This window comes from Bos mutus, chromosome 26 (assembly GCF_027580195.1).
Source record: "Bos mutus isolate GX-2022 chromosome 26, NWIPB_WYAK_1.1, whole genome shotgun sequence".
In the NCBI taxonomy this organism is placed as follows: domain Eukaryota; kingdom Metazoa; phylum Chordata; class Mammalia; order Artiodactyla; family Bovidae; genus Bos; species Bos mutus.
This window is the reverse complement of record NC_091642.1, coordinates 26,772,893-26,799,517: the sequence shown is the minus strand read 5'-3', so window position 1 is coordinate 26,799,517 and position 26,625 is coordinate 26,772,893. Positions and strand designations below refer to the sequence as shown.

Here is a 26,625-nt window from a genome sequence, read left to right as displayed (position 1 = left end):
TTTCTACTCCTTGCAAGAATTTAATTCTTCCTTTAATATAAATAAGGCAGCATGAAACACCAAGAGTCCCGCTGCTTCCTGCTTCAGAAGCAGCTTTGGTGCATACAAGATCCCCATTTCCCCGCTGAGTTGTTGTCTCTGTATAAATAAGAGGCCAGAAGGTAATTTTTCGGTGAATTTTCTTCTGGAAGCAAAGGGGAAGCTGGGGGAGATTGAGGCTTGATCTTGGCTTAAGGAGACTGGTTCTTGGTCACTGGGGTCTCTTCAAAGTACATCAGATGAGGATGAAGATCAGAAAGTAAAGGCATGGGTGACAATAAATAAGGAAATTCACCCCAACTCTGGAAATGAATCCCCACAGAATGGGTGCTTAGGGTTATTGCTGGAGACCATGTGGGCCTGGAGAGGGGCAAGCCCAGGTGCTGCTCAGTCTAACCCCAGCTCACATGGAAAGCTTCCTGTAGCTTCCTACAGTCTGTAATGCCTCATCACAGCTGAGCCAACCACTGCGAATTAACCCTGTCAGGCAAACTGTCCATCTTCTGGAAATTTCCAAGGCTAGGTGAGAGCACTCCTGGGGCAGAGACAGGATCTTTTCTTCGTTCATGGTAAGCCCGACACCCCCAGGGAATCAGGCATGAGTCTGGGAGGTATGGGCAGCTTCAGCCCTGGAGGGAGAGTGCTGGGGAAGGAGCACTCATCCTTGCTTTCTGCTTGGCCCTCTGCAGGGTGACTGAAGCGATGCCAAGAGAGGAGCTCCCAGAGGGCTAGTGAAGCCACAAACGGAGGAGGGAGCAGCTTCAAGCCCCCTGAGCCAGGCCTGGAGGCGGAGGCCAACGCTGACCACAGGCTCTGTGCCTGCCCCAGGGCCGTGGCCCAGTAGTACCAAGGCGCCCTCTCTGAGGCTTGTGGGCTGTGCCTATAGTCTGTCTTCATCTGTCCCAGTCAGCCAAGGCTCTGTCACGCTCTTCGGGTGTTGGTCATCTGTGTGGCCAGCAAAGCCCATCCAGAAAGGGGGGTTCTGTGCAGTGAGGGAACCCCACTGGAATGAACAACCAAGGGAATGTGGGGGTCTGCATGTGGAGCTGGGATTCCACAACAGATCTTGCTTGCAGGCACCCTTTGCCCTAAGGATGGAACCCTGAGGAAAACCCAGGGCGATGGCATCCCTCATCTCTATGATCTTCTCTGAACTGGGCATCTTTTCTGAAGGCCAGACTTCAGGCCAGACCCTAGCACCCCAGGTACCAGGCTCTGTCCTTCACCCCAGTTACCCTGTGAGTGCCCTCTTTCTCTCTCATCTTCCGCCTTCAGTGCCTCCACCTCCCAACATACTGGTGGCTGGAGAGACCAGCTGTGGAGACAAATGAGGGTGAGGAGCCACTGAGCTTGTACCCACATGGTATGTGGCCCCTACTGGGTCCAAAACGCAGCATCCAAGGGGAAGGGGCAGAGAGAAATGGGTGCACCCTGAGTGAGATGTGGAGCTGAAGCAACGGCCAACTTCAACTTCTCTCTGCCAGGTACCCACTTCCGTACAACAGAGACGTTAGCCACTTGGGCTGCGAATCTGTCTTTTCTCCAAACAGTATAAAAATGGCAGCCACAGTGGGGATCCCTATAGTGCAGGCTATGGATTGAATGCTGCAAATACCCATATTGATGTCCACTGTTTGGCTGCTACCGGAAAATCACGGTGCAGGGTCTTAACTTGGGTTCCTGTTAGCATTCCTGTAGATCCTTTGTTGATATTCAAGTAAAGACTGGACCTGGGATATAAAAAGAATCACACCCAAATCGCTGTTTGCGTTGTCCCGCAACTCAGAATCCATTGAGTTCTACCATCATCTTTGTCAATGGTAGTGACCCACAAGTCAGCTGCAAAGGATCAGTCCCTAAACCCAGACAATAGCTTCAACTGGCAAATCCCAACGGCATGAACGCAAACCAGCTTTGGCTTGGAATTCCATTTCCTCTGTGCTATAGGGTCTGGCTTCCCCGGCAGGCTAAGCCATGGCACCCTATAAAGCCTGCCATCTTCCCAGGACAGGGCCTGCAGATGCCCCCAGGGGTGTGAACGCACAGGATGCCCTGTGTCCTGGCCCTCTGGGTCATGGATGCTCTACAAGATGACAGTTTTTGGGGGCAGGCTGGCATGGTCTGAGGGGATATGGAGGGAGTACTCGCTAATGAGCGCTGGGGCATTCTTGAGCATCTCATAGAAGGAGTCCACTGTCTTCCGGTAGAGACTTCTTTGTAGGACGAAGGGCCGGAAGAGGTTGAGAGGCTCCGCCCTGCGCACGGCCTCAGGGAGCCCCATGGCCTGTGGCACCTTCCGGTTGCCGATGAAAAAGTGCTGGAGCTTCTTCTCCAGCAGGCTCTTCTCCAAGAAGCAGAGCAGTTCGTGGAGACGAGCGTCGAGCTGCTCGGCTTTCCAGTCGGCAGGCCGCCGGGCGAGCAAGAGGTGCAGAAGGGCGGTCTTCAGGTGGTAGTTGCCCAACCCGCTGGGGCCGGTCAGGCGGCTCTGCTTGGAGAGCAGGAAGGAGGCGATCTGCAAGCAGCTGAGGTGGCAGGCGCCCTCGGGCAGCGCCTTCGAGGTTACCCTGAGGAAGTGGCGCTCATAGACAGCGAAGGACAGAAGCCAATCGGTGCTGGATGCCCGGGTTCCCCCGCCGGGCTCCCGGGCAAGGTGGGAGACGAAGTACAGGTCGGAGTCGTCACACTGGATCACGGGAATCAGGTTGAAGGGCATGAACTTCCCCGAGCGGAACCTGATCTTGAGGGACCCTGGGGTGTCCAGCTGACCAAAGGCCAGGTCGAACTCGTACTTGTGCTCGATGCGGTGCCAGGCTCTGGTGAGGGCGGTCTGGAACCACTTCATGACGCGCATGGTGTCCAGGTACGGGGAGTTGGGGGCGCACAGCGGGTCTGCTGCCTTGCTGCCGTGGTGCACCACGTTGTTCCTGCCGTGGAGGAGACACAGCATGTCTTCTCCAAGCTTGGTCTTGCCGCAGATACAGCCCAGCGTGTCCTCGTCGGCCCGGACCACCTTGATCTGGCCATAGCCCTGGCGATCCAAAGGCACGGAGCGGCTGGAGCACCAGAGCTCTGGGTGGAAGTGGTAGGGCTCCGGGGGCATGAAGGGTACGAAGAGGTCGCACAGCAGAGGCTTGTTCACCTGCCAGTTCTCGTACATGCTGTCCACGCCGATGAAGTCCTCCACCTCCATGTCCGAGTCCCGGCTGCACAGGCTCCTCAGGGCTTCCAGTAAGTCATCCACGAAGCCTTCCACAAACTCCCGGGTGCGGGCGGCATCAGCTGTGGCCCCCCGGATGCAGCGCTCGTAGAAGTGGTCGAGCGTGGCCCTGTTAGGCAGGGTGAGGCCCCGGAGCGGGGCGCCCTCCGGGTCGGGCAGCTCGTCCTCGTCCGAGCCCAGGCACTCGGGCGAGGTCGCGTCCTGGTGGTCTTGCCGCCACACCTCGATCACCAGGAAGAGGATCATGCAGAGAGTGCTCCATAGGTCCCAGGCGGTGCGGCTCTCATTCTGCTGCTGGCCCTCCTCCGCCACCCGCTCCAATGCCTCCTTCTCGGCCTCCTTGTCGGCTGCCAGCCGCGCCATCTCCTCCTCCAGGCGCAGCTGCTCCAGCTGCAGCTTCTCCTGGTGCGCCTGCATCTGACGGATGATCTCCTCCTCGTTCTCGGGGACCGTGGCGTTCTCTCGCGGGAACAGCAGTGGGTGGTTGATGATGGCCGTCACCACCACTAGGCACACCCGGAAAAGCCCCAGGGCCATGGCGGCAGCTTTCCTGGGAACAGACAGAGAGACACGGATGGTCACACCTAGCTTTCCTCAACACTGCTCACTCCCTTGTCGTTCCCTCCCGCGGACCTCCGCCCCACCCAACCCACAGCCCAGCCTTGTTGGGAACAGGAACCCTGAAGTCCCACACCAGCATCCTGGCTAAACCACCACACTGGTGGACCTGTTTCTGTCTGTCCAAACAGTCCTCTTTGTGGGAGCAACACCCACTTCCCCTGGGAACCGAATCTTTTCTACTCCTAGTCCTCATGATTTGGGAGGGGATGAGGGGATGAACCCACCGGCAGTCAAGGGGTGAGGATATAACCCCGGCCTGACTACTTCATACTCCTCACCCTGGCAGTGGTTGTTTCTGGATGAGTTTATGACCTGCTCTGGCCAGTGGGAGACAGAGGTAGGATATATTGGGACCAAAGGGGAGAAAGGCTCACCCTGTTGCCTAGGGTAGCTCAGGGAACCCTGAGGGGTTACACCTGCTATTGGCTCTCTGCTGCTGCTGCTAAGTCGCTTGAGTCGTGTCGGACTCTGTGCACACCATAGACGGCAGCCCACCAGGCTTCCCCGTCCCTGGGATTCTCCAGGCAAGAATCCTGGAGTGGGTTGCCATTTCCTTCTCCAATGCATCAAAGTGAAAGGTGAAAGTGAAGTTGCTCAGTCATGTCCGACTCTAGCGACTCCAGGGACTGCAGCCCACCAGGCTCCTCCGTCCATGGGATTTTCCAGGCAAAAGTACTGGAGTGGGGTGCCATTGCCTTCTCCGATTGGCTCTCTAGCTACCTCAAAGGGAGATCTGCCAGAGAGAGGTGCCAACATGGACCCAGCAGTGCCTAAAGCCAGTACCTCTGGACTTTGTAGTCATATAAATCAATACATTCCTTTTTTATTTTGGCTGCACCGCATGGCTTGCAGGATCTCAGTTCCCTGAGATTAATAGGAATTGAAACTGGGCCTGGCAGTGAAAGCCCAGAATCCTAACCACTAGGCAACCAGGGAATTCTCAATATATTCTCTTTTTGTTTAAGTCAAGTTTCTTTTCTAACACTTGAAACCAAAATAATCCTGTATAAGACATCCTTTCTTCCCCCTCAGTGAATGGCTGATTCCTCGGTATAGTATAGCCTAGTGCTTAAGAACAGAAGGGCTGGGTTCCAAAGCCTACACAGCATGGTGAACAGCATGTTTACTCAGCAGCAGCTGAAACAGTCTTGAGCCCTTATATACCCCCAGTGAAAACCTCTCACTCCAATCGGAAGACCCCACCCTAAATTCAGACACTGTTCTCCTGGCTGATCCTGGATCTTTCCCCGGCCAATCTAGGGAACAACCAGAGTGACTGAGTCATTGACTTTCCTCTCACTAGTCATCTGAACTTCTAACCTGACTTCTTAATTGTGAAAGGAGACGTGCCATTCCTCCAGGATTTTTAGGTCTCAAGTGACTTTGGGGTAAGGACTAACCTCTTATAATACTTGCTATTCAGACTGAGCAGCTGCAACATCCCCTGGGAGTCTGTTAGAAATGTAGAATCTTGGCCCCACCCCAGACCCACTGAACCAGAATCTGCATTTTAATACCATCTACATTAAAGTCTTCGAAGGACTATCGTAACCCTTATATTATACCCTCTCTTTCCCCTGGCTGGAACCTTGGGAAGTAACAATTGGCCTTTTTGGCATTTGCCCCACCCACTTCCCGTTGGGGACCTCAGCTAGGAAAGCAAATGGAAAAAGGAGGTCATTGCTGGAGAACCAAGAGCCCCCATCTCTGCCCCAGTGCATGCCAACAGACCTGATAGGAACCCCATTCTCTGACCTTGAATTTGCACCCTGAAAGTCACATGTTCTGGTTATTACCCTAATGGTACCAAGAAGCAGGTATCTATCAGTAGGTTAAGAACACCTCTGGATGGCATCACCGGTGCAATGAATTTGAACTTGGGCAAACTCCAGGAGATGGTGAGGGACAGGGAGGCCTGGCATACTACAGTCCATGGGGTTGCAAAGAGTTGGACACGACTGGGTGACTGAACAACAACACCTCTGCAGGTTCTACCTGGCAGTGCCAGGATGTAGGTAGCCTGAGTTTTCACACTTGGGTAAAATCTGCTGCTCAGAGGTGACCCCTCCTCATTAGCAGGAACCAAAAGTGTTGGGGTTGGGGAGGTCCAGCAGCAGCAGAATTCAGTGTAGTTACGTTCAGGCCTAAGAGGTGAACTCTGAGACACGCATTTCCACTTGAGAAGTCAATGGAGGACAGGAGACAGTGGAGGAAGTTGGGCTGGGAGAGAGGTAGGGTGAGGAAAAAGTGCAGGGGGCAGCCAGCCAGTTTCTCTGCCCCAAGACAAGGAGCAGCGTGCAGGATAATTGCATGAACAGGCCAGCTCTGGTTTCTACATTAGAGAAACATCAGTGGAAAATTTGACCAGGGTGGTCCAGGATAAGATTGTAAGGCTGGCTGATAAACATGGATCAGAACTTTAGGATAAAGGTGTGGAGTACTAGTAATAGAAATGACAACCCACTCCAGTATTCTTGTCTGGGAAATCCCACGGACAGAGGCGCTTGGCCGGCTACAGTCCATGGGGTTGCAAAGAGTGAGACACGACCAGGCGATTAACACATACAACATACATACAGGCAGCAGTCAGTCAGGAGATAATTTGGGCATTTTGAGGCCCTAAAGGGCCTGTACTACAGACGGCCACATTTGGGCACAGGCAGGCCCTGATAAGTCACAGCCAAAGTCTTTGGCAACACCTGATTTTTGAGGTCAGTTTCCAGGGTAGGATGCCACCAGCTGGGGAGTGGGGTGCTATCACTAAGTCCCATAACTGGGAAGTCCTCCTCTTCTCTATCCAACAGCTTCCACAGGGCTCCCTGTGTATGTCCTCATGCCTGCTATAAGATGATGTGCTAAACGAGGGCAGCCAAGTTTCAAAACTCCAAATCAGCTAGACCAATCAGCACTGTGATGAGAGGATGGACTCTAGAGGGGACAGACTGGGTTAGCACCAGCATGTGCACTACTAGATATGTGACCTTGACAAACCATTCAACTTTTCAGAATCTCAGTCTTTTCATCTGTAAAATTGGAATAATACCTGCTGTTGTAAAGGAAATAATGCATAAAAAGCACTCAGCAAAATGCTTGTGTGTTAGTCACTCAGTTGTGTCCAACTCTTTGCAACCTCATGGACTACAGCCGGCCAGGCTCCTCTGTCCATGGAATTTTCCAGGCAAGGATATAGGAGTGGGTTGCCATTTCCTTCTCCAGGGGATCTTCCCAACCCAGGGATCGAATCCAGGTCTCCTGCATTGCAGGCGGATGCTTAACATCTGAGCTACTAGGGAAGTCCAAAATGCTTGCCCCTGAGCAAATTTTCATATAAAAGGTTAGCTGTAATGGGATGGGAGTAATAGATGAACCTGCCTGCAGGGGTCTGCAGATGCAGTGGGACAAACAAATGCCCCTACAGGAGATGTAGGCAGCCAGAGAACACTAGCAATAGTAAGGTTAACAGCAAGACTCAAAAGGAGCAGGAATCACAAAGGACCCTGGGCTGCAGAGAGGCCCAGGTTTGAACCGTGACTCTGTCCTTTGCCGAGGGGTCGTGGGTGAGTCACTTAGCTTCTCTAGGGCTCCACTGCTTTACCTGTGAAATGGAGCTAACAGCAGGCCCTCCTTCAGGTTAAGCAAGACCATCCAATTCAGGTGCTGAGCAGTGCCCAGCATACAGTAAGCACATTACAACACCAGCTCCTTCCCCCTTGGCCTCTAGGGGCTTATTATCTCACCTGTCAAGCACACCAACCCTACCCAAGTCCCAGGGGTGTGGAGGAACACACGCTCAAAAGTGCTCTGAAAGCACAAAATGCTTCCCTAAGCCTGCTGTTCCTCGGTAAACCACTCCATCCACCCTGCCCCCCAGTAACAGGGGGTGGGGGTGGGGGCAGTGGGGCGGCGAAGCCTTCCGAGCCTTGGATCCTCCTGGAGGTGGAGTTCCCTCTGACTCACTTCTAGTTTAAACCACCTCCACCCTCTGGGGATGGGATGGGCTCCCAGCTGTTGTCTTGCTCCTGATACCCTTTGTGCAGGCTGGCTTTGCCTGTGGCGCCTAGGTGATGGGGAACAGGACGGAGCTGCTGAGTGCGCACTAGGTGGGGCTGGGCTAGAAGCCTCCATTACTTCCCCTCCCCAAGCCAAGTCGCAAGAACTCTGCCCCAGGGTCCTCGGGGGTCAGAAGAATAAGGGAGAGAATCTGGATGTTGGGACTTTTGGAGACCACAGGGGCAGGACAGCAGCTAGAACCTCTCACAAAACCGTGGATACATGCATGCACACACACGCGCACACACACACTCCTCACCAAAGGGTCCCTTTCCCCAGACTTAAGTATTCCACCTCTGCCTTGGCCCAAATCTCTTACCTCTGCAAGGCTGCCCCATACAAGTAGTCTGAGACATCCAGCTGGGTTCAGTTTTGAATATAAACCTGGGTCACTTGGAGGGCTTTTGTGGGTCTGCTTGCCAGGAAGCAGGGAGGAAACCTGCTGAGTTCCTCTCCACCCCCGCCCCTGCCCACAGAGCGTGGCAGCCCATGCAGGTCACGGCTAAACTTAGCCTGGCAAATGTCCAAGGTCACTGGGGCTGGGGCGGAGCGCTGTGTGTGGTTAGCCCGGACCAATGGTCTACTCAAACCCTTACTCTGAGCCTGGCTGCAAGCCCCAGACCCTGGGGGAGAAATCTAAGACCTCCCCTTCCTTCTGTGGATCCCTCACTTCCACATCCCCCAGGCCCCCGAGGCACCCCCACCACAGCTTAATCCAATAAATGCCACTACGAGTTGGTTAATAGTGGGACTTCCCTAGCGATCTAGTGGTTCAGACTCTGCACTCTCAATGCAGGGGCATAGGTTCCATCCCTGGTCAGGGAACTAAGGTTCTGCATGCCACATGGCCCCCCAAAAATAGTGATACACTTCATTTTATCCAGCCCTCACTAGGATGTGGGGCTTCCCTGGTGGCTCAGATGGTAAAGAATCTGCCTGAAATGCAGAAGACCTGGGTTCGATCCCTGGGTCACAAAGATCCCCTGGAGGAGGGCATGGTAACCCTCTCCAGTATTCTTGCCTGGAGAATTCAATGGACAGAGGAGCCTGGAGGGCTGCAGTCCATAGGGTCGCAAAGAGTCGGACATGACTGAAGCAACTTAGCCCTCATGCACAAACCTAACACAGTGGAAGCAGTTTGGGCTTTGGTGGAGGCAGTCAGAGCAGCTTTCTCAGCCTGGCTGTGCCTTTTCTAGTTGTGTGGCTGGAAAATTACTTCTCATCTTGGGCTTTGGTTAACCCACCCGTGAAACAGGGGTAACAACCCACCACTTAGAAGGTTCCAGGGGTTGCTGTGAGCAGTGCCCAGCACATCCTAGTGAAGTAAAAGTGCTGGAATTCTCCCAGCAGGAATACTGGAGTATGGTGCCATGCCCTCCTCCAGGGGATCTTCCCACACTTAATAGTGTGCAAGGTTGGGTGCTACAGGGCCCACAAAGATAAGGATGGCATGATCCTCAGTAGTGAAAACACTACAATCCATGCAAGAGGCAGACAGAATGAACAGTAGGCTACAGCATTTCAGAGGGAGTTTCATTGCTGTTCTTTGTAGGAACTTCTTTATCTGTAAATCTCTGCGCCCACTGACCTGGTTCCACATCCACCACGCCCCTTTCCTTCCAGGCAGAATTCCAACAACAAATCGAGAACAGCAGGAGCCTGTGTCCAGCCCTATAAACGTGTTCATCAACACCGGCCTGGCTCTGTCACCCACCTGCCCTCACCTGGGGCTGGCTGACTGTGGCCTCAGCAGTGGGGGTGCCTTTCTTAGCAGCCCAGCAGCCAGGGCCTCCACCTCCCCGGGACAGTGGTTCCAATGTGGTTGTGGCTCAGCATCCCTAACATCACTTGGAGATGTGCTAGAAAAGCAGATTTCAGGTGCAGCTCCAGACCTACTGATCAGAAATTCCAGGGGTGGGGCCAGCACCTCTAGGTGGTTCTAATGCCCACTCCAGTCTGAGACCCACCCCTTCCCAAGCCAGGCAGGCTTCTAGGGAGGAGGAGGGTGGGACTCCACAGTGTTCCTGCAGCCCATATCCTGGCACTCGCCAAGGGTTTACCTCACACCTAGCCTCTCAGATGCAATTAGCTTTGCTAATTACCACGGCAGATGTAGCTCAGGCCCTGGTGTCATCTTCAGAGCTGAAAGGAGAACCTATGTGTCTTTACAAAATGGAATAGGGAGGTGGGCTGATGGCAGGGGAACGCACTGACAGCCCAGGTCCTATGGGGTTACTGGAGTCCCTTTCCTGTTGCTTAGGTTCTGGGCCTCCCAAGAAAGAAGTGGCTAAAGGAGACCCAAACTGTCCAAAGTTTAGGCTGAACCCCTCCTGTGTCCCTGGCCTTGTGCTGGAGTTTCACAGTCCTGGCCAATGAGATACATGTTGTTAGGGGGAAATAAACCCACAAATTTAAGAAAGTCAGAATTTAGAGCGGTACTCATCTAAGCCCCATTTTACAGGTGGGGAAACTGAGGCATCATGCGGCAACACACTTGACTGGGAGAGTGGGTAAAGGTGGAAGTGGTCCAGGTGGACTGTGGACCCTCGCAGGCAGAAGAGGATTAGTGAAAGGTGATGTTTTCATTAACAGCTAACAGGAAGCTAATTACTCTGCGTGTGTTTTGTCATTTAATTTTCAGAACACCAGATAGGTGGTTGCGGCATCCCTATCTTGTGAAGAGACTGGTGGTCAGGGACTTTCACTGGGTGGCCTCCAATATTTCCTGGACTGCAGTCTGTGATGAAGCCTGCCTTCCTCTCTGTGCTTTACTCCTTCCATCCCCGCAGGGGCTGATAGGAAACCTCCCCCGCCTGGTGACACCTCCCTGGGTTCCCTGCCAGTGGTGATCACCAAAATCATCAGGTTGGCTGACCCCAAGCTTCCTAGGCCTTGGAGAAACAGGACTATAAGCAAAGAGAGGTGGAATGCAGAATGTGAGTTTGACCCCGAGTCTTGGTTTGCAGTTTGGGCCCCTGGGGCAGGCTGTCTGAGCCCTGGTGACGTACGGTCTGTCTCATGCCCGATTCCACTCTTCTCTCTTGGCAGAGGCCATGTCTCATGCTGGTGTCTGATCAGCTTCCCTGCTGTTCAATAGCACCCACCATTCAGGGCCGGCTCAGGGGTCCCTCCTCCGGGAAGCCTGCCCTTTTCCAAACCCCGTGGGTCAGGCCACATCCCTGCTCTTTACTGTGTGGGTTTACGCTGCGTCCCTGCCTTTCTACCTGCAGTGCCAGCAAGGGCTCGAAGCTGAACATCGTCTGCATCCCCACCCCTACCTCCTCCAGGCACCACACACGGGGCTGGACACCTGCAGGCGGTGAATGTGTTAGGGGGAGTTGGCTTATCACCTACTTGGGAGGAATGGCCCGCCATGTTGAGTGATAGGTCTCCACACATTCCTTCCTCGCCGCCTGACTCTGGGCCAGGGGACAGACAGACTCAGCACAGACGGTGCCATAAGGGCAGCGCTGCAGGCGCTGGCTGCCGCCTTTCAGGACGCGACCCCTGCTGGAGAGGAGAGATCCCCCCAGGCAAGGCAGACAGCCTCCACCAGTGCATTTCAGGCTGGGGTCTCTTCACCTGCACCCCACAGGCGGATGGGGGAGGGGAATTTCAGGGAGAGGGTAAACAGCTCTGGGGGTGGGAACTGGGTGCTGGCTGGCCTGAGGCCTGGGCAGAGAGGGAGGGGTGGGCAAGGAAAGAGGAAGGAAGAGGACCAAAATCAGTTGAGAAAGTGGGTAGAAAGGGTGCAGTTTTGGGCCCCCAGGGCTTCCTCTTTTCAGTGTCTTTGCAACACCCCTACCTTCCACGGCATCACCTTTAACTCCTCCCACTGGTGGGCAGGACCTCCTTCTTGGCCTCAGCCTGCCACTTCTCAGACCTGCCACTTTTGTGGCCATTGGGCTCCTTCCTTTATCTCTTTTTCGCCTTCCTGGGGGCAGGAGTGGTGGTGATGTGGGGATGGAGTGGGGAGGGGACACTTCCCCACTGTAAATGGCTCAGTGCAGGTGCTGGACAGCTGGGCCACTCAGGCCTTCTCTGGGGAAGCCACCACACTGCACCCAAAATGGCATGATCTTTCCTGTTTCCTCCAAGAGAAGCCAGAAATCTGCATTTGACCAGCATCTCAATTTTACTCTGCTGTCCACTCTTTCAAAAATTCTTTGAAATCCATGTGAGCCAAATAAACTGTATCAGTGGGCCACCCAGTCTGCTGCCCCTCACATGCCTCCTCTCCCTGCCCACTGCCGCCCCCCACTCCCCACCCAGCATTCCACTCAAGGCTGCCTGTGACCCCGGGATTCTCTTCACTTTTCCCCCTCAGCCACACCGCCACCTGCTAGCTAGAGCCTTTGCATCCGGGACTCCTTGAAATACCTCCCCCCAACGCTCACCCCCCCTCAACTTCTCACTCCTAGTCCAGTGCTGACCCCATTCCAGTGTCTTCCCGTCGGCCCCAGCAACCACCCTCAGTTAATCCTAACCAGCCGGTGCCTGGGGCTTGCATGCGCCTTCCCCACGGCCTCTCTAGGGACGAGAAGGAAAGAGAGTGACCATGTGGTCTAATAGGCAGGCACTGAGCAGCACACAGATTTCAGTCCAAGGCCTGTGGTTCTCTCAGGACCGAGAGCTGCACCCTCACCACCCCTTCCTAACCCAGGGAAACGCCAGGGGTCAAGACTGGCCCTGGCCCTGGTGGGGGTGGGGGAGCAGGGCAGAACAAGGGAGAGAGCAGAGCCCCCACCCCCACGCCCGGGGAGGTGGACTACCTACCAATGGGCCCGTGGGAACTGGACACGCGGGGGGAGCAGCCTTTCCACTGATGGGAGCTCTGCTGTGGCCGCACGCGGCTACACTGGCCAGACTCCTTGAGGGAGGCTACTCACTCTGCCAGAGTGTGGAGTTTCCACCAGGCCCACTCTCAGAAAAGGGAGGCGCTTCCACAATGCCACCAGGATGCCAACCCCATCCTCTGGACTGGGGTCAAGCAGCCGGCCAGCCCGGGTGCAGCAAGTCCAGGTGCAATGGCCTGGACTCTGCCCAGATGGATGGGACAGCCCACATCCCTCCTGTTCCTGCTCCTCCACCGCACCCCATGCACGTCCCTCGGCCAGCAAGGGATGGACAAGGCAGGGAAGCCAGCAGTCTCCCAGGAAGGACAGGGCCTCCTCCTGTCCAGGCATGCTGCCTGACTCCCCACCACCGAGGCCCTGAACCACAGGGCATCATGGGAAATCACAGTAAAATTTCTGGGACGGAGAGACAGACAGACTAAGGCCTGGGGTCTCAGAGGCTAAGGGATAACAAGGAGGCTGCAGTCACAGAGACAAGGAAGGGCTCTCCTGGCAGCCCTGAGTTGGGGCCCACACCCTCCTCTCTCATTCATCCTTCCCAAGGCTCCTGGAATACAAGTTACTGCTGTTGAATGGCACATCTCAACAGGACAAGTCCATGTGCTCATACCCAGACCCTGTGAATGGGGCTGTATTTGCACAAAGGGTCTTTACACGTGTAATTTAATTAAGCATCTTGAGATGAGACACTTCTCGATCACCCTGAATGCAAAGACAACTGTCCTTCTACAGAGACAGAAATGGAGAAAACAGACAAAGAGGAGAAGGTGGAGGATGGAGACAGAGGTTGGAGTGATGCTCCATAGCCCACAAACGTCTGGAGCCATGGGAAGCTGGAAGAGGCAAGAGAGGATTCTTCCATAGGGCATTTGGAGGGAGCATGGTCCTTGGAGTACCTTGATTTGACTTTTGGCCTCCACAGCTATGAGAGAGCAGAATCCTGTTGTTTCAAGCCACCACGTTTGTGATCTTTAGTTACAACAGCCCTTAGGTGGCCGATGCAATCTCACAGCACATCCCAGCTTGGCCACCCAGCTTCCCGTTTCTGCTGGTCACCAGCAGCAAACCAGCCATCACCTGGGATTCCAAGTGTAGGATGCCACACTACTGGGCATGCCACACTCTCCCTCCTGGCTGGGTATCGTCCTTTGGAATCAGCTCCTCTGAGCTCTCCCCCAATTCCCAGCCACCTCAGGTAGCCCAGGCCCTGGAGGTCTCCCTGCCCCACTTCAGGGAGATCCTGTGTCCATGAGACACAGGTCTGAGCTCTAGTTCAGTCAGGGGACCCCCTTTGTTCCCTTCTCTCCTGCGAGGGCCACTTCAAATTATCTACTGTCCTCTGAACACCTCCTAGACTTACTCCCCCACCATTCCCTACAACGCCCACACCTAACCCCATCGTACAGTGCTCACAGTCAGCCCATTTCAGAAACCACTTGCCAAAGTCTTCGGGATCATCTCTTCCCCCAACTCGAGACAAATCCTCTTCTTGAAGGGGACGGATGAACAAGGGGAAGAGACAGCCTATTTACTAAACCTCTCAAGTGTAGGCGGGCATCTGGCACCATTGTAGATGGTATCTCCAGAAATGTGACCCAAGTAGGGACCCAATAGAGACTTGCTCCTCAAGGCTTTGTTCTTGGCTCATCTGCCTGTGCAGCAGCTCCATTTCCCAGGCAGGAGCCCAAGGCAACGAGAGGTTGAGCCATTGCTCAAGGTCACACAAGTAGGAAGAGAGCAGAGGAGCCAGAGGCCTGTGCCAGGCCTGCGGTTCTGGACCCTGCTGTCTCCCCAGTGGACCCAGGCTGCTGCTTCATCACAAGGAGCTGTTGGCCTGAGCTCTGGTCATATCTCACTGCCTTCCGTGGTTGGGCTCCTCTGGGGTCAAGGCGGGCCTGTATGCCTTGACATTCTGCAGAGCACCTGGCAGAGACCATATGCAGGGCCGCCTGCTCACTGTGCCAAGGACATGGCGACCCTGGGGACCCACTGGCTTACACCCTGCATATGGAGACACTGCTTTCTAAAGGCGTCTATAAACACTCTCCATGTATTTCCTACAGCAGGTATGTACCCAGGGGCTTCCCTTGAAACCCAGTTCCCACACCAGGTTTCTAGACTTGAAGTTACAGGGTGCATTTTAACAACAGAAGTGCAGTACTAACCGTGTCCCACAGCGAAGCAGTCCTTCTGACTGTCAGACATTGGCTTGGCTTAAACTGCAGTTTCTGGGGTCTCCTCTGCCCCGGGCCCCATCTCACTCCCAAGAGCAGCTGCCCAGAGGGAACATGAACACTCACTTTAGGGTGGCCACACCAGGGCTCCCCAGACTGTCCGCTGTCTCTCTCTGCATCCTGTGTTTTCTACACCCCAGGCCTCCAAGCACAACAGCAAATGCTCAGGGCAGACCCCGCTTTTGGGACACAGAGGGCAGTCTGCAGCAGGGGGTGGGAAACAGGCTCCAGACCACAGCAAACACACAGGCTTAGGGGAGGGACTCAAGGGGGTGGAGCAGGAAGCTGAGAGTAAATACAAAGGACAACAAAGGGAAGGGGAGGGAAGGCCCTCCCACCCACCCACTGGCCCCTCTCAGAGCTGAGCAGGGGATGGAGGGATTAAGCTGATTGTGCCCCACCTTCCCTGGGTTGGAACAAAGAGCCCAGCTCAGGACCCACAGTGATGGGCCCCAGGGGCTTTTCTGTGGCCACAGAACAGCCAGTTCCCCCACTCCCCGCCTCTTCCCTCTCCCCACCCTCCCCACTGCCTCTGACTTCAGGCTTCGAGGGGTACTGGCCCCCACCACAGTGAAATCTCAGGCGGTGTTCCCACCCTGGTCCCCTGAGGCTTGGGCGTACCTGACACAAGGTCCGGGCCCCAGCTGGGCTGGGAGAGGGGGAGAGAGGTGGGGAGGAAAGGAAGCGCTCTGGGCCTCCTACACACACACACACCCACACCCACACACACACCCACACACACACATGCTGCTCCGTGACTGCAAAGATCTAAAGACCCCTTTCATCTTAATAAAGGGGAACAGTAAGAGACTCAAAGGCAAGAAGGAGGCCAACCCAGCTGTAAAAAACATAAGAGCTGTGGTTGGCCCTCTTGGCTGGGCTCTCCGCTGCAGGGACCTCCCTCACTAGGGCCAAACCAGTCAGAGCAAACCAGTCCTCCTCCTCCACGGGGACCTAGGAACTGTGAGAAAAACAGCCCCCAGAATTACCCAGGAACACAGTCACCCTCCCTGTGAATTACACAAAACCACAATCTACAACCACACGGTTTTCCAGCCACAGGGTTGGAGGGATGACATTGTTGTGAGGATGCCCACGCTCTGTCCGAGCTTCTACCCCAGGCTACACCTGGCACACAGTAGGTGTCCCAGAACCAATTCAGGTACACACGGGGTCTGGCTGGGATACGCTGCAAACTGCCACTGATACTGCCAAGCTCACTGGACATCCTGCAACCCCAAGGCTACCCAGAAAGAAATAGCCCAAAGCTGTTCAGCTCAGAAGGGCTTAACACTTCGTAGAGGCTTCCTAGAGAAGGGCCAGACTCTGGAATCAGAGGCCTGGTTTGAATCCTGGCTCTCCCACTTGCTATAACAATAGCACCTACTTCATGGCATGGCAGTCACACGGTCGTGCTCCGTAAAGGACATTGTTACTGGCATTGGTATTGGTGAGGAGGCCAGGTCTCCGTTTTGATTTGTAAAATCCTGCTGGGTGCATCTTAGAGACTCCTCTGGGCAGAGGTGAGATGGCCTACATTCCTGCAGCAACCCCAGAAGCCTGGGGACAGGGAAAGTTGTCACCTCTACCTCCTGTTTTCTTCTAAAGGCCCCAGGGGCTGCCACCAAGGGAGAGCAGGAAGTCTGGCACCTGGGAAGTTCACAGCTCCCTGCCCTGCCCATCTGGCAGCAACAATGAGAGCTCCTCCACCATTTCTGAGCACCTAGAAGGAGAAACCAGTGCTGGTCTCCGATACCTGGCATTAAAGGTGCTGCATGGATGCTTGCTGAATGAATGAATGAAGTCAGGACTAGGAAAAGAACCTCACTGCATTCCCTGGAGGAGGAATTTGAAATGGGAGTGGAGTGGGGCATCCTGGATAAAGTAAATTCTAAGTTTTTTTTTCCCCCTGGGAGGCACCCTGCCATCTGAAAAGCAAAGTAAAGCCCTAACAGTGGTCAGTGCCTTGGGAAATGTGAGCACACCCCTTGGGACAGACCACAGCCACTTTAGGTCTGTACAGCCTTCTGCTAACTGCAGGCTGGCTAACCACCACCACCGACCACGATGACGTCCCAAGAATGAACTCCGACACAAGTTATCTGACCCTCAGCTACCTCTCCCCTTGACACCCACCTCCTCGCTTGAGGGCCTTGGAGAAAAGGAAGACAAATGAAGGATGACAGGGTGAGATGCAAAGCAGGCAAGGGAAGAAGCAGAAGAGCAATCCTTGGTAGAGTGACAAGCAGCTTGGTCTCTCTGGAGGACACCAGACAAGCTGCAGGGCCCTGACACCCAGGGCAGGGCTTAGTAGACAGCAACTGATGCACTCCATTTATTGAGATTCAAGCATGATGCAAAACACTTTACTTTGCTATATCATCCTCACAATAAACCTCTAAAGGAGGCACAGAGAGGGGCGGCCACCCACACCAACATCACGGAGCGGGGATTTGAACCCAGGACTGTCCAACTTTCAAGCCCCTGGTCCTTCCATGATACCGTGCTGCTCAGTGACCTATGAAACATCAGACACGCACCTATGGGCTTTCCTTCCCTGTACCATTTAGGGAAACTCTCTTGCTCAATGTGCTCAGTCGTGTCTGACTCTTTGCGACCCCATGGACTGTAGCCCACCAGGCTCTTCTGTCCGTTGGAAAAACAGGTGACAATTTAGGTGAAATGTGGGCATGATGCAAGGAGTCAGACTTAATGAAGCTACGATGCTCCTTCCATCCAGAGATTCTGCGTGTGTGACCCTGGATATCTGAGATGGCCTTTCAGTTCAAAGGATGGGGAAGCCTCCTCCGCAGTGCATGGGGAAAGAGGACTGAGGTCTCTTGAGACCCTGGGCAGTGCGTTTAGGGGTGAGGCAGCAGGAGGAAAAGGCGTGGATGCATGGGGGCATTCAGAGGAGGCACACAAGGGTGGGGCCCAGGCATCCCCGCTGTCTTGCCCTCCGGCCCAGGCATGCCTACCTCCTCAGTGACTCTGAAACAAAGTCAGCAAACAAAGGACCTTTTCAGGAACTCCAGGCGGGTTCCCAGACTGCTACTAAGAAGGCTATTGAAACAAGCTCCCAGGAGAACTTTTTGTTATGAGCACGTGGTTTTGCATCAACCAGCTGGGCAATTATGAGGACAACGCCTTCCCTGTGGTTTGAGGCAGGGGTAGGAGACACTCCCGCATCCGCGCTGCAGGGAAGTGACCTGGAGGGAGGAAGCCCAGGAGAGCTACAAAGGGGAGCCCCTCCTCCTGGGCACAGCAAGGGTCCTGCTGTGCTATTCACCTGGAAGTGAGTCTGTTAAACACTGTGGGTTTTCAATTTTTTCCTTAGGAGTTCCATCAGAGGATCTCAAGTGTACTGAGTATTATCTGCTTCTGATTGTTACTGTCCCCATTAAACAGACAGAGAAACTGAGTCCTGTGCGTCAATATCATAGAGCAAGAGAGGACCTGGGGTTGGCAGTCTGCCTGTTGTCCCCTCACCATTGACACTCAGACTTTGTCAGATTCTGTCCTTAGGCAGGACACCATGGACACCCACAGCTGTGCTCGCTAACACCACTCACCAAATCTCCAGTATATCTCAGACACCCTCAGATTCCTACATAAACTGCTGGGGAGGAAAGCATTCCACAGGTCTCATGTAACCCACTTAGAATTCCACGGGGCATGCCAGAGCTGGGTGAGAGGCAGACTCAGAGACCTTGTTTCTACTTCCAGTTGGTAGCCACCTATGGGGCAGTGGATTCTGCACAATCTTCCTCTGTGTGCATCTGATCACAAGGCCCTGTGAGGCTACTGAAGCCCCAGCACAGTGTCGGGCACTTTGTAGGTGCACAGTAAGAGCATACTTGTTCCATCAATGAATGAAGGTTCTCTCTTAGGTCAGCCTCCCCAGGAAGGAGACCATGTTTCTTACTTTCCTTTAGGGGGAGGAGGTGAAGAAGAAGGGAAAGCCCCTTTTCTGACCTCCCCTTCACTACTCCTGTCTGCTCTCGCCCTACTCCCTTTGTGGACTGATTCAGGTTGTAGAAGGGAGGCTCAGAGCCATGGAAGCCACAAAAAGCCCCTCAGGAGGCATCCTTCTTGTTGTGAGTTGCAGCTCAGAGACCCAAACAAGAAGGCAGCTGTCAGTACTTCGGGCCTGGAGCAAACCCAAAGCCCAAAGACCCTCCACCAAAAGGCTCATAGCCCAGACCTTGGACTTGCAGCCTTGCCCTCTTCCCCTAGCCCAGCCCGAGGAACACACCTGTGGATGTAGCACTTGCAGCGCTCCTTCCCTTCAACATGTGTCTTACAGTTGGGTGGTTCTCGTTCCTCCCAGTATAACTTAAGGTGGAGGTGTCTGTTGCCTTGGGCAACAGTGATGTCACTGGTGAGGTGCTTCCATTCTGCTGATGTCACGGGGTGGGCCACGAGGATGAAGGGGTTTGAGCTTCCTACAGGAAGACATCCCAGGTTCCAAACTGCCCAGGTGGACCCTGTATACCTCGTGGGCACAACCAAATGATCCTCTTCCTGTCCCAGAAAAACCTCACCCTCTCTCCCCTCTGGGTGCCTGTTCAGGCCATGCCTCATTCCCCTCTCCTAGTGTTGGTGGAAACGTCTGGATGGGTAGCTGTACCCTCAACTCTGAATGAACCCCACACCAGGGCACCAATCTCCTTTTCACCATCTGGGAGAGTCTGGGTCCTTGTGGCCTTGCCCTTTGCCCAGAGCTAAGAGGAGGAAGCAGTGGGGAAGCGAGGTCCCCATCTGGCAGAGAATGATGATCCTCCATTGACCTCCCATCTTTAAGTGCTCATACCAGCCAGACACTGGTCTGCACCAGGCACCATCACAGTGGCTTATAAGCAGACCCTGTGAGGCGTTGTCCACATTTTACTAATGACAGAGCCGAGGCTTGGAACAGTCAAAGCACTCGCCCAACTCCTGAGCTCTGGAGCCAGGACTCAACCCAAGCCTGCCCTAAGTCAAGGTCGATGTGAGTCACACCTCCTTGGCTCTGGGGCACCTGGAGGCTTGTGGCTTTAAAGAAGAGCCATGAGGGGGCCTGGACAGAGGCCAGGGAGAACCTTTTAAATCCAAAGAGGCCAGCTGGGCAGGCCAGGTGGTTCAGACAGCCAAAGCAAGGACTTAGGACTGTATCACCCTCATGTTCACACTGGGGCTGCAGTAAGTGGTCAGTCCTGGCCCTTCCAGTTCGTTGAGTATCTGTGTTGACTAAGGACCATGTTTCTTTGCTCCGTACTTGACTTCTTGTTGACCCATCCAGGCCACCTGACCATCTCCTTGGTTTGCATTTACCCCTGTGGCCTGAACCTACAACCCTGAAATTTTATAGTAGTTATTTAACTTATGCAAATACAACTTAATGTAGCTGGGAGCTACTATTTAGAAAGCACTAAATGAAATAAGTAAATAAAATAAAAAATGCTAAATTATGAAAGAGGACAGGGAGACATCCTACTGGCAAACACTGCCCTTGAGGGACTGGCTAAGGAGATATACGTAACATACAGGACTGCTGATCTACCTGGCGGCATCTCTCCACTGGTGACGGGGCCACAGAAGCGAACAGAGTCCATGCTATTGGACCACTGCTGCCCCTGCCCTCTGCCTCCCCTGACCTGAATCCAGCTCTGCCAACCACAAGCTGCTTTCTGATTTCTAGTTTCCCATGTGGCTTGCCCAGAACTCAAGAAGCCAGTATCACTGGCTCTACAATGGTTACGAAGTCTTCTTGCAAATTAATATGCTAGCAATTTTATTTGTACACTTGGTAGTGTACAAGAGCTCTCTGTAGATGACTCAGTAGCTCAAGTCCAAACTGTTCTGAAAATTGTGGAGACAGGGCTTCTGAACGCGTGCAGCTAAGAGCCAGATTCTGGGGCAGGTCACATGCCTGGGAAATCGGCTAGGCACCAGTCGTCCCTTTCCAAGGCCATGATGAATTTCCCATTAGCTGAGAAGTCTATTTTGTTTAAAATACTGTCTACAGATAGTAGATAGTAAAATGCTCCGTTCCAGCTAATTAAGTGCTGTAATGCATAGGGTGAAAAATAAGTGACCATATATACAGAGCTGTGAAATGCAGTTTTGGAAGTCTTTCTGGATGAGTTGGGAAGGGCGTTTGCAGACGAGCAGCACTGGACAGGGATAGGGGCTATAGAGCTTGCAAGTGTCAGGACAGCGTGTTCAGATACTTTTTCCATCCTCCATTCCCTCAGGCATTCTCTGCCCAGGTCAGGGACCCTGCATGGCCCCTTTCCTCTGCACCACACCCAGGCAGCACTTACTCACCACCCTCAGGACAGGCCCCAGACTGGATGTGCGATGTCACACTGCCCAGTGATTAAAAAGGAAGGACATCTGAGGCTTGGGCCAGCCCTGCCTCTCTTTCCTTTCCTTCAGCTGCCAGGTAAGTTTTCCATCTTCCTCCATCGGAGCTGACAGTGGGTTTCCTTCCTCTGACAAAGAAAAGACCAATCGCTCTTATCTCTTTCTCACGAGGGGCCCCAACCAAACTACCTTTTGAAACTTTACCTGCTTCTTGCTCTGTGAATGCTCAGCGACTTTCAGGCTTCTGAACACTATACCTCTCTGTGATTGAGTTTCCTCAACTATAGAATGGGGATACCAATACCTATGTCACCGGGCTACTGAGAAGATTAAATGAGTTAATACAGGCAAAGTGATTTTGGGGGAAAAAAAGCCTGGCAAATGTTAAGCCCTCGGTAATTGGTTATCAGGCTGCTGTGTACGGTTGTATGGGTGGTATACTGCTCAAGAACACCTGGCTAGGAGAGTGGAAAGGATGAATCAAGCTCAGATGCCAGCTTGCACAGCTATGTGCCTTGGCTCTGTCCACCCAGATGAGGCCCCTGTTTTCTAAATGATACCAAGGTGCCATCTTCTTGTTAAGAGGAAGTACCTTATTCTAATTCATGCAGATGATGGAACAGGCTAGCAGCAGTCTTGGAGGTTATTATTGTCAGCTCTTGGCACTCTCTTGGGTACATCCCTTTCCCAGCAAGACAAGATTAGTCCCAGCCACAAGTAAGGTCTTGCTCCTCAGGTGTCCAGCACATCTGGAGCACTTACCCCTCCCTTAGCAGGCTCGTGGGATAAAGCTTTCCCCAAGGGCCCCCCAGGGCTGCCCTCCAATTGAGGGGACTCTGCACCCCAAACATGGAGCCACAGAGTCTTGGACTCTGGAGGGACCCTCTCCTTCATAATTGTCAATGGCCACCTGTCTCCTGCCAGTGATAGCAATGCCTTAACTACTGAGGTGCTCCAGTTGTCAGCAAGTTCCTCCTTATTTCTGAGTAAGTAAAATCCATCTCCGGCTTCTCCCACCCTGTGAATCTCTAAGGCCAGACAGAGCAAGTCTCCTTCTCTCGAGTGACAAAGTTGGAAATTCCTGAAGGCCAGAGCCACCTTCCCCTAGGTTTCTCGTCTCTGGAGGAAATACTGCCAGTCATTCCCTTCTCCCTGACAAGAAACACTTTCCCAACTCCCATGGCATTCCACCTCTCCCCTGCGGACAAGTGAGAACAGGGCTGTGCACTCCAGCCCTCCACCCAGAGATACGTCTCCTCCAGACAGAATCCTCCATCTTTTTCCCTTTATTGATCCCAAGGGGGTCCAAGAAGGAAAAAAACACAAGACCAGGTTCCTCCCAGACAATACCTTCTCAGGTGGGCAATTTTGCTAGAAGCCTCTACCAGAAGTTCCTCCACTTTTTGTCCTCAGATAAAAAGTTCACCCACAAACCCTCATCTTTGTTCCTCTCATGAGTGCTGCAGGAGCTGGGAGGTGTTCTTGCTGACAACTTCTGGGCTGATGGCATGAGGTTAAAAGTTCAGATCCTTGCCACCCGAAAGTTGGAGCTTGAAACTGCTGCATCTTTGAAAATTACCGAGCTGGAGGATGGCACTTGCACAAAACTCTTTCCATTGGAGAGTCAGCCTAACCACTTTACGGTTACCCACAAGTGGAAAATGTGAGGGCAGGATGGCCTGGAGCGGCAGCAGCAGCACACAGGGAATTAGCAAACAGTGAAAGCCACTTCAGGCACGTAGGCTGGAGCGAGGACTCAAAAGCACAGCCCATTATGCTATAAAGGAGAGGTGAATGGCAGCAATTCTACCTGCGCACCAGGCCTTTTTGCAAGGCTGGCTTGGACCTGGGACTGCACCCTGCACAGGTTTGCTTTACCTGGCAGCCACTCAGCAGTAGAACTAGTTTATGAAAGGGAAGAACCTTGGGTCAAATCCAAAAGAAGAACCTCCCCACTCCCTCCTCCCCACCAAAAGTAGGACTCTGAACTGATTTAGATTCAAAAGGACAGGGTCCAGGATCCACCAGTACTTGGTACTCTTCTAGTTTTGGGGAGCTGGGGGGAGGGAGTATAAGGAGGGATGGTTCTCACAGCTTTCAGAGGAGCAAAAGGCAAAATGTGGTCCCTGAGGGGTTCGCTAAAATACTTGCCCTTCCTGGGACACAGCACTTCTGTTTTTAAAGAAAAGGAGCGTTCTGGATGGGAAGCCCAGTCCTGGGGCATCCGAGTTCCTCCAAATCGCAGCCAGGAAGTTGGAAACTGGGAAAGGGTCTAGGATGCTACTAGAGGTCAGGTGGAGACTAGCAGCAGCCCCAAGAGAAAGTTCTGCACGGCGTGGGGTCTCCTCCACTAATAGCCCAGAAAGAGGAAGCGGCGCGGGCTTTATCCCGCCTCCAGCAACCTCATGGCTTCACTACGTTAAACCTAGAAAACAAAGACTTCATACCTACTCTCTCCTTCCAGGAGGGGGAAGGAAGGATGGAAGGGAGCTGGCTAAGAAGCAGGGCGACTCGACTACTCTTTCAGCTCCAGAGCTCTGCTCACACGGTCCAAAGTAACGGATCTTCGGGGCGGTAGAAACAACAACGTGGTCCCGCTTCCGGCATCGCGGTTCGGTGAGCCGGGAGGAGGGGCTGCCGCCGCGCGGGGCTGCAACGGACATCGCTCACTGGGGTCTCCGCCGCCGGGAAGAAGCCACAGAGGCGAGGCTGGGATGCAGGACCCCGCACGGCGCGAAGAGGAAGAGGGCAGCCTCTCCCCCACCCGCGCTGTGCTCGGGCGCCTTATCCCAGTCCCCCAAGTCAGTCCCAACCCGGGGGGGCCGAGCGGGCGCGCCCCTCCAATCCGCCTCCATCTCCGGCGCAGCTCCCCTGGTCCCTCTTCTTCCTTCCAACCCACGAAATGCTCCGGGAGGACGCAGAGCCTCGCGGCCGCGGGCCCGGTACTTACCTTCGGCTTCGGTTTCCGCTCCCCGAGGCGGGAGGGATCGCACGAGTCCCGGCTGCGTTCGCGGGTCCCGGGGGCCCCGGAATCCGCTGTCTGGCCGCCGCTGAGGCTGAGCTTCCCGCCCGACAATTAGAGGGACGGGGGCGGCGATACCTCGGCTGGCTCCCGCCTTCTGGCCCCCATCCGCCGGGCTCTAGAGGACTTCAGAGTTACTCATTTCCTAGATGTCAAAGAAACTTTTCCTCCATATAAGAACAAAACACCCGCCTCTCCTCCCCGCCGCGGAGGCTCCTTAAGGTGGACCGTGAGGGTTAGGGGGCGGCTGACCCAGGGTCCGGCGCGGAAATCTGCGCATCGACCACCCCAGAAACTCCACAGGGGCCAGCAGAACTGGAGGGTGATCGGGCAAGACGGAATCTGGCTGCTGGATTTAAACTGGAGCGAATGGACAGGGAATCAGGAGAGGACGCCCTTAAAAGTGTGTTTGGGCAGGCGGAAAGGAAGAAGTTAAGTCCCTGCACGCCTACACTGGGTTTTCAGCGGCGCGTTTTACAAGCGGTGGAATTCCAGGGGCCACTTATTTTGTCCTTTGGAGGGAAATATAAGTCGAGACACAACGCCGGTTCTTTTTTTCGACTTCTAAGTGGATTAAAATAGCTCACCAAATTCTATGATAATTGAACGCATCTTTGCCTTTTCCTGAGTAACTAGGCACAAAGGAACATTATTACTAAATACTTTTATCTGTAGAGGGCGCTTTAGTGTCCAAAGCGTGTTTACGGTAGGAATGTTAGACCACTATTTTAGGAGGAGCTGAGGCCAGGACGGACTGTAGTACCCTGGTCAGACTTGATGGGTTATGAAATCCACAGCCTATTGTCTTCACTTTGTGACTTGCCCAAATTCCATAGCCATTAGAAGTGGCTGGGAAGGGCTTGAATAAATCCTAGGTAAGGGGCTTTGCAGGAATTAAAGGCCACTGAGGGTACATTGGGGGAAATTATGAGAACACACTGGCTGAATGATTATCACCATTGCCACTGCTGTTTGGTTTTAGATCACCTTCTTCCTCTCCTCCGCAAGCCAGCCAAATAGCTTTCACAGTCGCCTGGAAGACATTAGGCTGAGTCTGGAAGATAAACAGGCAATGAGAACAAGTTCTAAAAATAGACCCCCTGGCCCTTGGCCCAGGTTACTCTTGTTTTCAAGCTTCTGCTGCTGCTCACAGTTCTTTCCTTATATCAGAGACGGTTATAGTAGAGTTTTGGAGGGCTGTCGGGGAGAGGTGAGGAATGGGGTGATCTGTGGAAACCTTCCTGAAAGGGTGGTGATTTTGAAAATGTCTGCCAGTTGGATGGGTGAGGTATTCACCCACCACCCATCCCCCAAGTAGGGGGAGAAATTCCTGGGAGGTGGGGACCCTGGATTGAGCACCACTACCCTGCCTTGTAGTCCTTGGGGTAGAACTCAGGGTTATATTATGTACCGTAGAATGCCGAGAACAGTGCTTGAATGCCCTCTGGGATTGTCCTATAAGCAAAGTTGTTTCAGCGTTTTCTAACGGTGGTTTCTATTTACTGATGGGGCAACAAATCTATTACATTTGTTTTCCTTTCAGACCTGTTGATTTCACTCTCCGCGACCGCATGGTCACCTTCAGCACCACTCTGTTCTCAGCCTTAAGTCCACTTTCCTATCTAGGCACCTGAGTGGTTCATGAACTGGTCTCTCTTAATACTTATCTTACCAAGCACATATCTCATTCCATTTTCCACACCAAAATTCTTGTAGTTCTTGGAACTTGTGCTTCTCCGAATGTGATCTGAGGTTTGTTTCCCCCCCCTTGGATGTTCACATGGGCTCTATCTTCTGTCTGCAACCTTCACGCCACCTTTTCCTCTAACCTATCATCCCCCATGTACACACACACATTTTTTTTTTTTTTTGCATGGCTAATGTGTGCTTAGTCTTAAGGTCTCCGAATAGGTGATTTCTTCTCTAGGAAGTCTTCTTTGAACCCCCACGCCTGGGTTAGACACTCCCCTCCCCCATGTAGTTTCCATAGCACGTTGTGCTTATTCTAAGAAAGGTTTTTAAAAGACAGGAAAGTACAGGGATTTCCCTGGTGGTCCAGTGGCTAAGACTCCAAGCTCCCGGTGCAGGGGGCCCTGGTTGGATCCCTCCTCAGGGAACTAGATCCCACATGCCACAGCTAATAGTTTGCATGCCACAACTAAAGATCCTGAGTTGTTGTTTAGCTGCTAAATTGGTCCAACTCTTTTGCTACCCCCATGGACTGCTGCTAGGCCCCTC

General features: G+C 53.5%; 1 protein-coding gene across 5 annotated transcripts; it reads right to left on the bottom strand.

The window, feature by feature from the left end:
• ITPRIP (inositol 1,4,5-trisphosphate receptor interacting protein) lies at positions 1–26,625 on the bottom strand. Of its 5 annotated transcripts, XR_011462799.1 has the most exons (3): positions 24,316–26,625; positions 23,813–24,015; positions 19,471–21,493 (listed from the first exon to the last, which is right to left on the bottom strand). XR_011462799.1 is itself a non-coding variant. In XM_014480798.2 (2 exons), exon 2 carries the CDS (start codon positions 3,791–3,793, stop codon positions 2,123–2,125), a length of 1,671 nt encoding a protein of 556 aa, XP_014336284.2. In that variant the 5' UTR covers positions 3,794–3,806; positions 24,316–24,951; the 3' UTR covers positions 1–2,122. The 5 variants fall into 5 exon arrangements, 4 of the variants coding, with proteins under 4 accessions (XP_014336284.2, XP_005903760.2, XP_070219921.1 ...); XM_014480798.2 differs by lacking the exons at positions 19,471–21,493; positions 23,813–24,015 and adding an exon at positions 1–3,806 and having other exon boundaries at positions 24,316–24,951; XM_005903698.2 differs by lacking the exons at positions 19,471–21,493; positions 24,316–26,625 and adding an exon at positions 1–3,806 and having other exon boundaries at positions 23,813–23,951.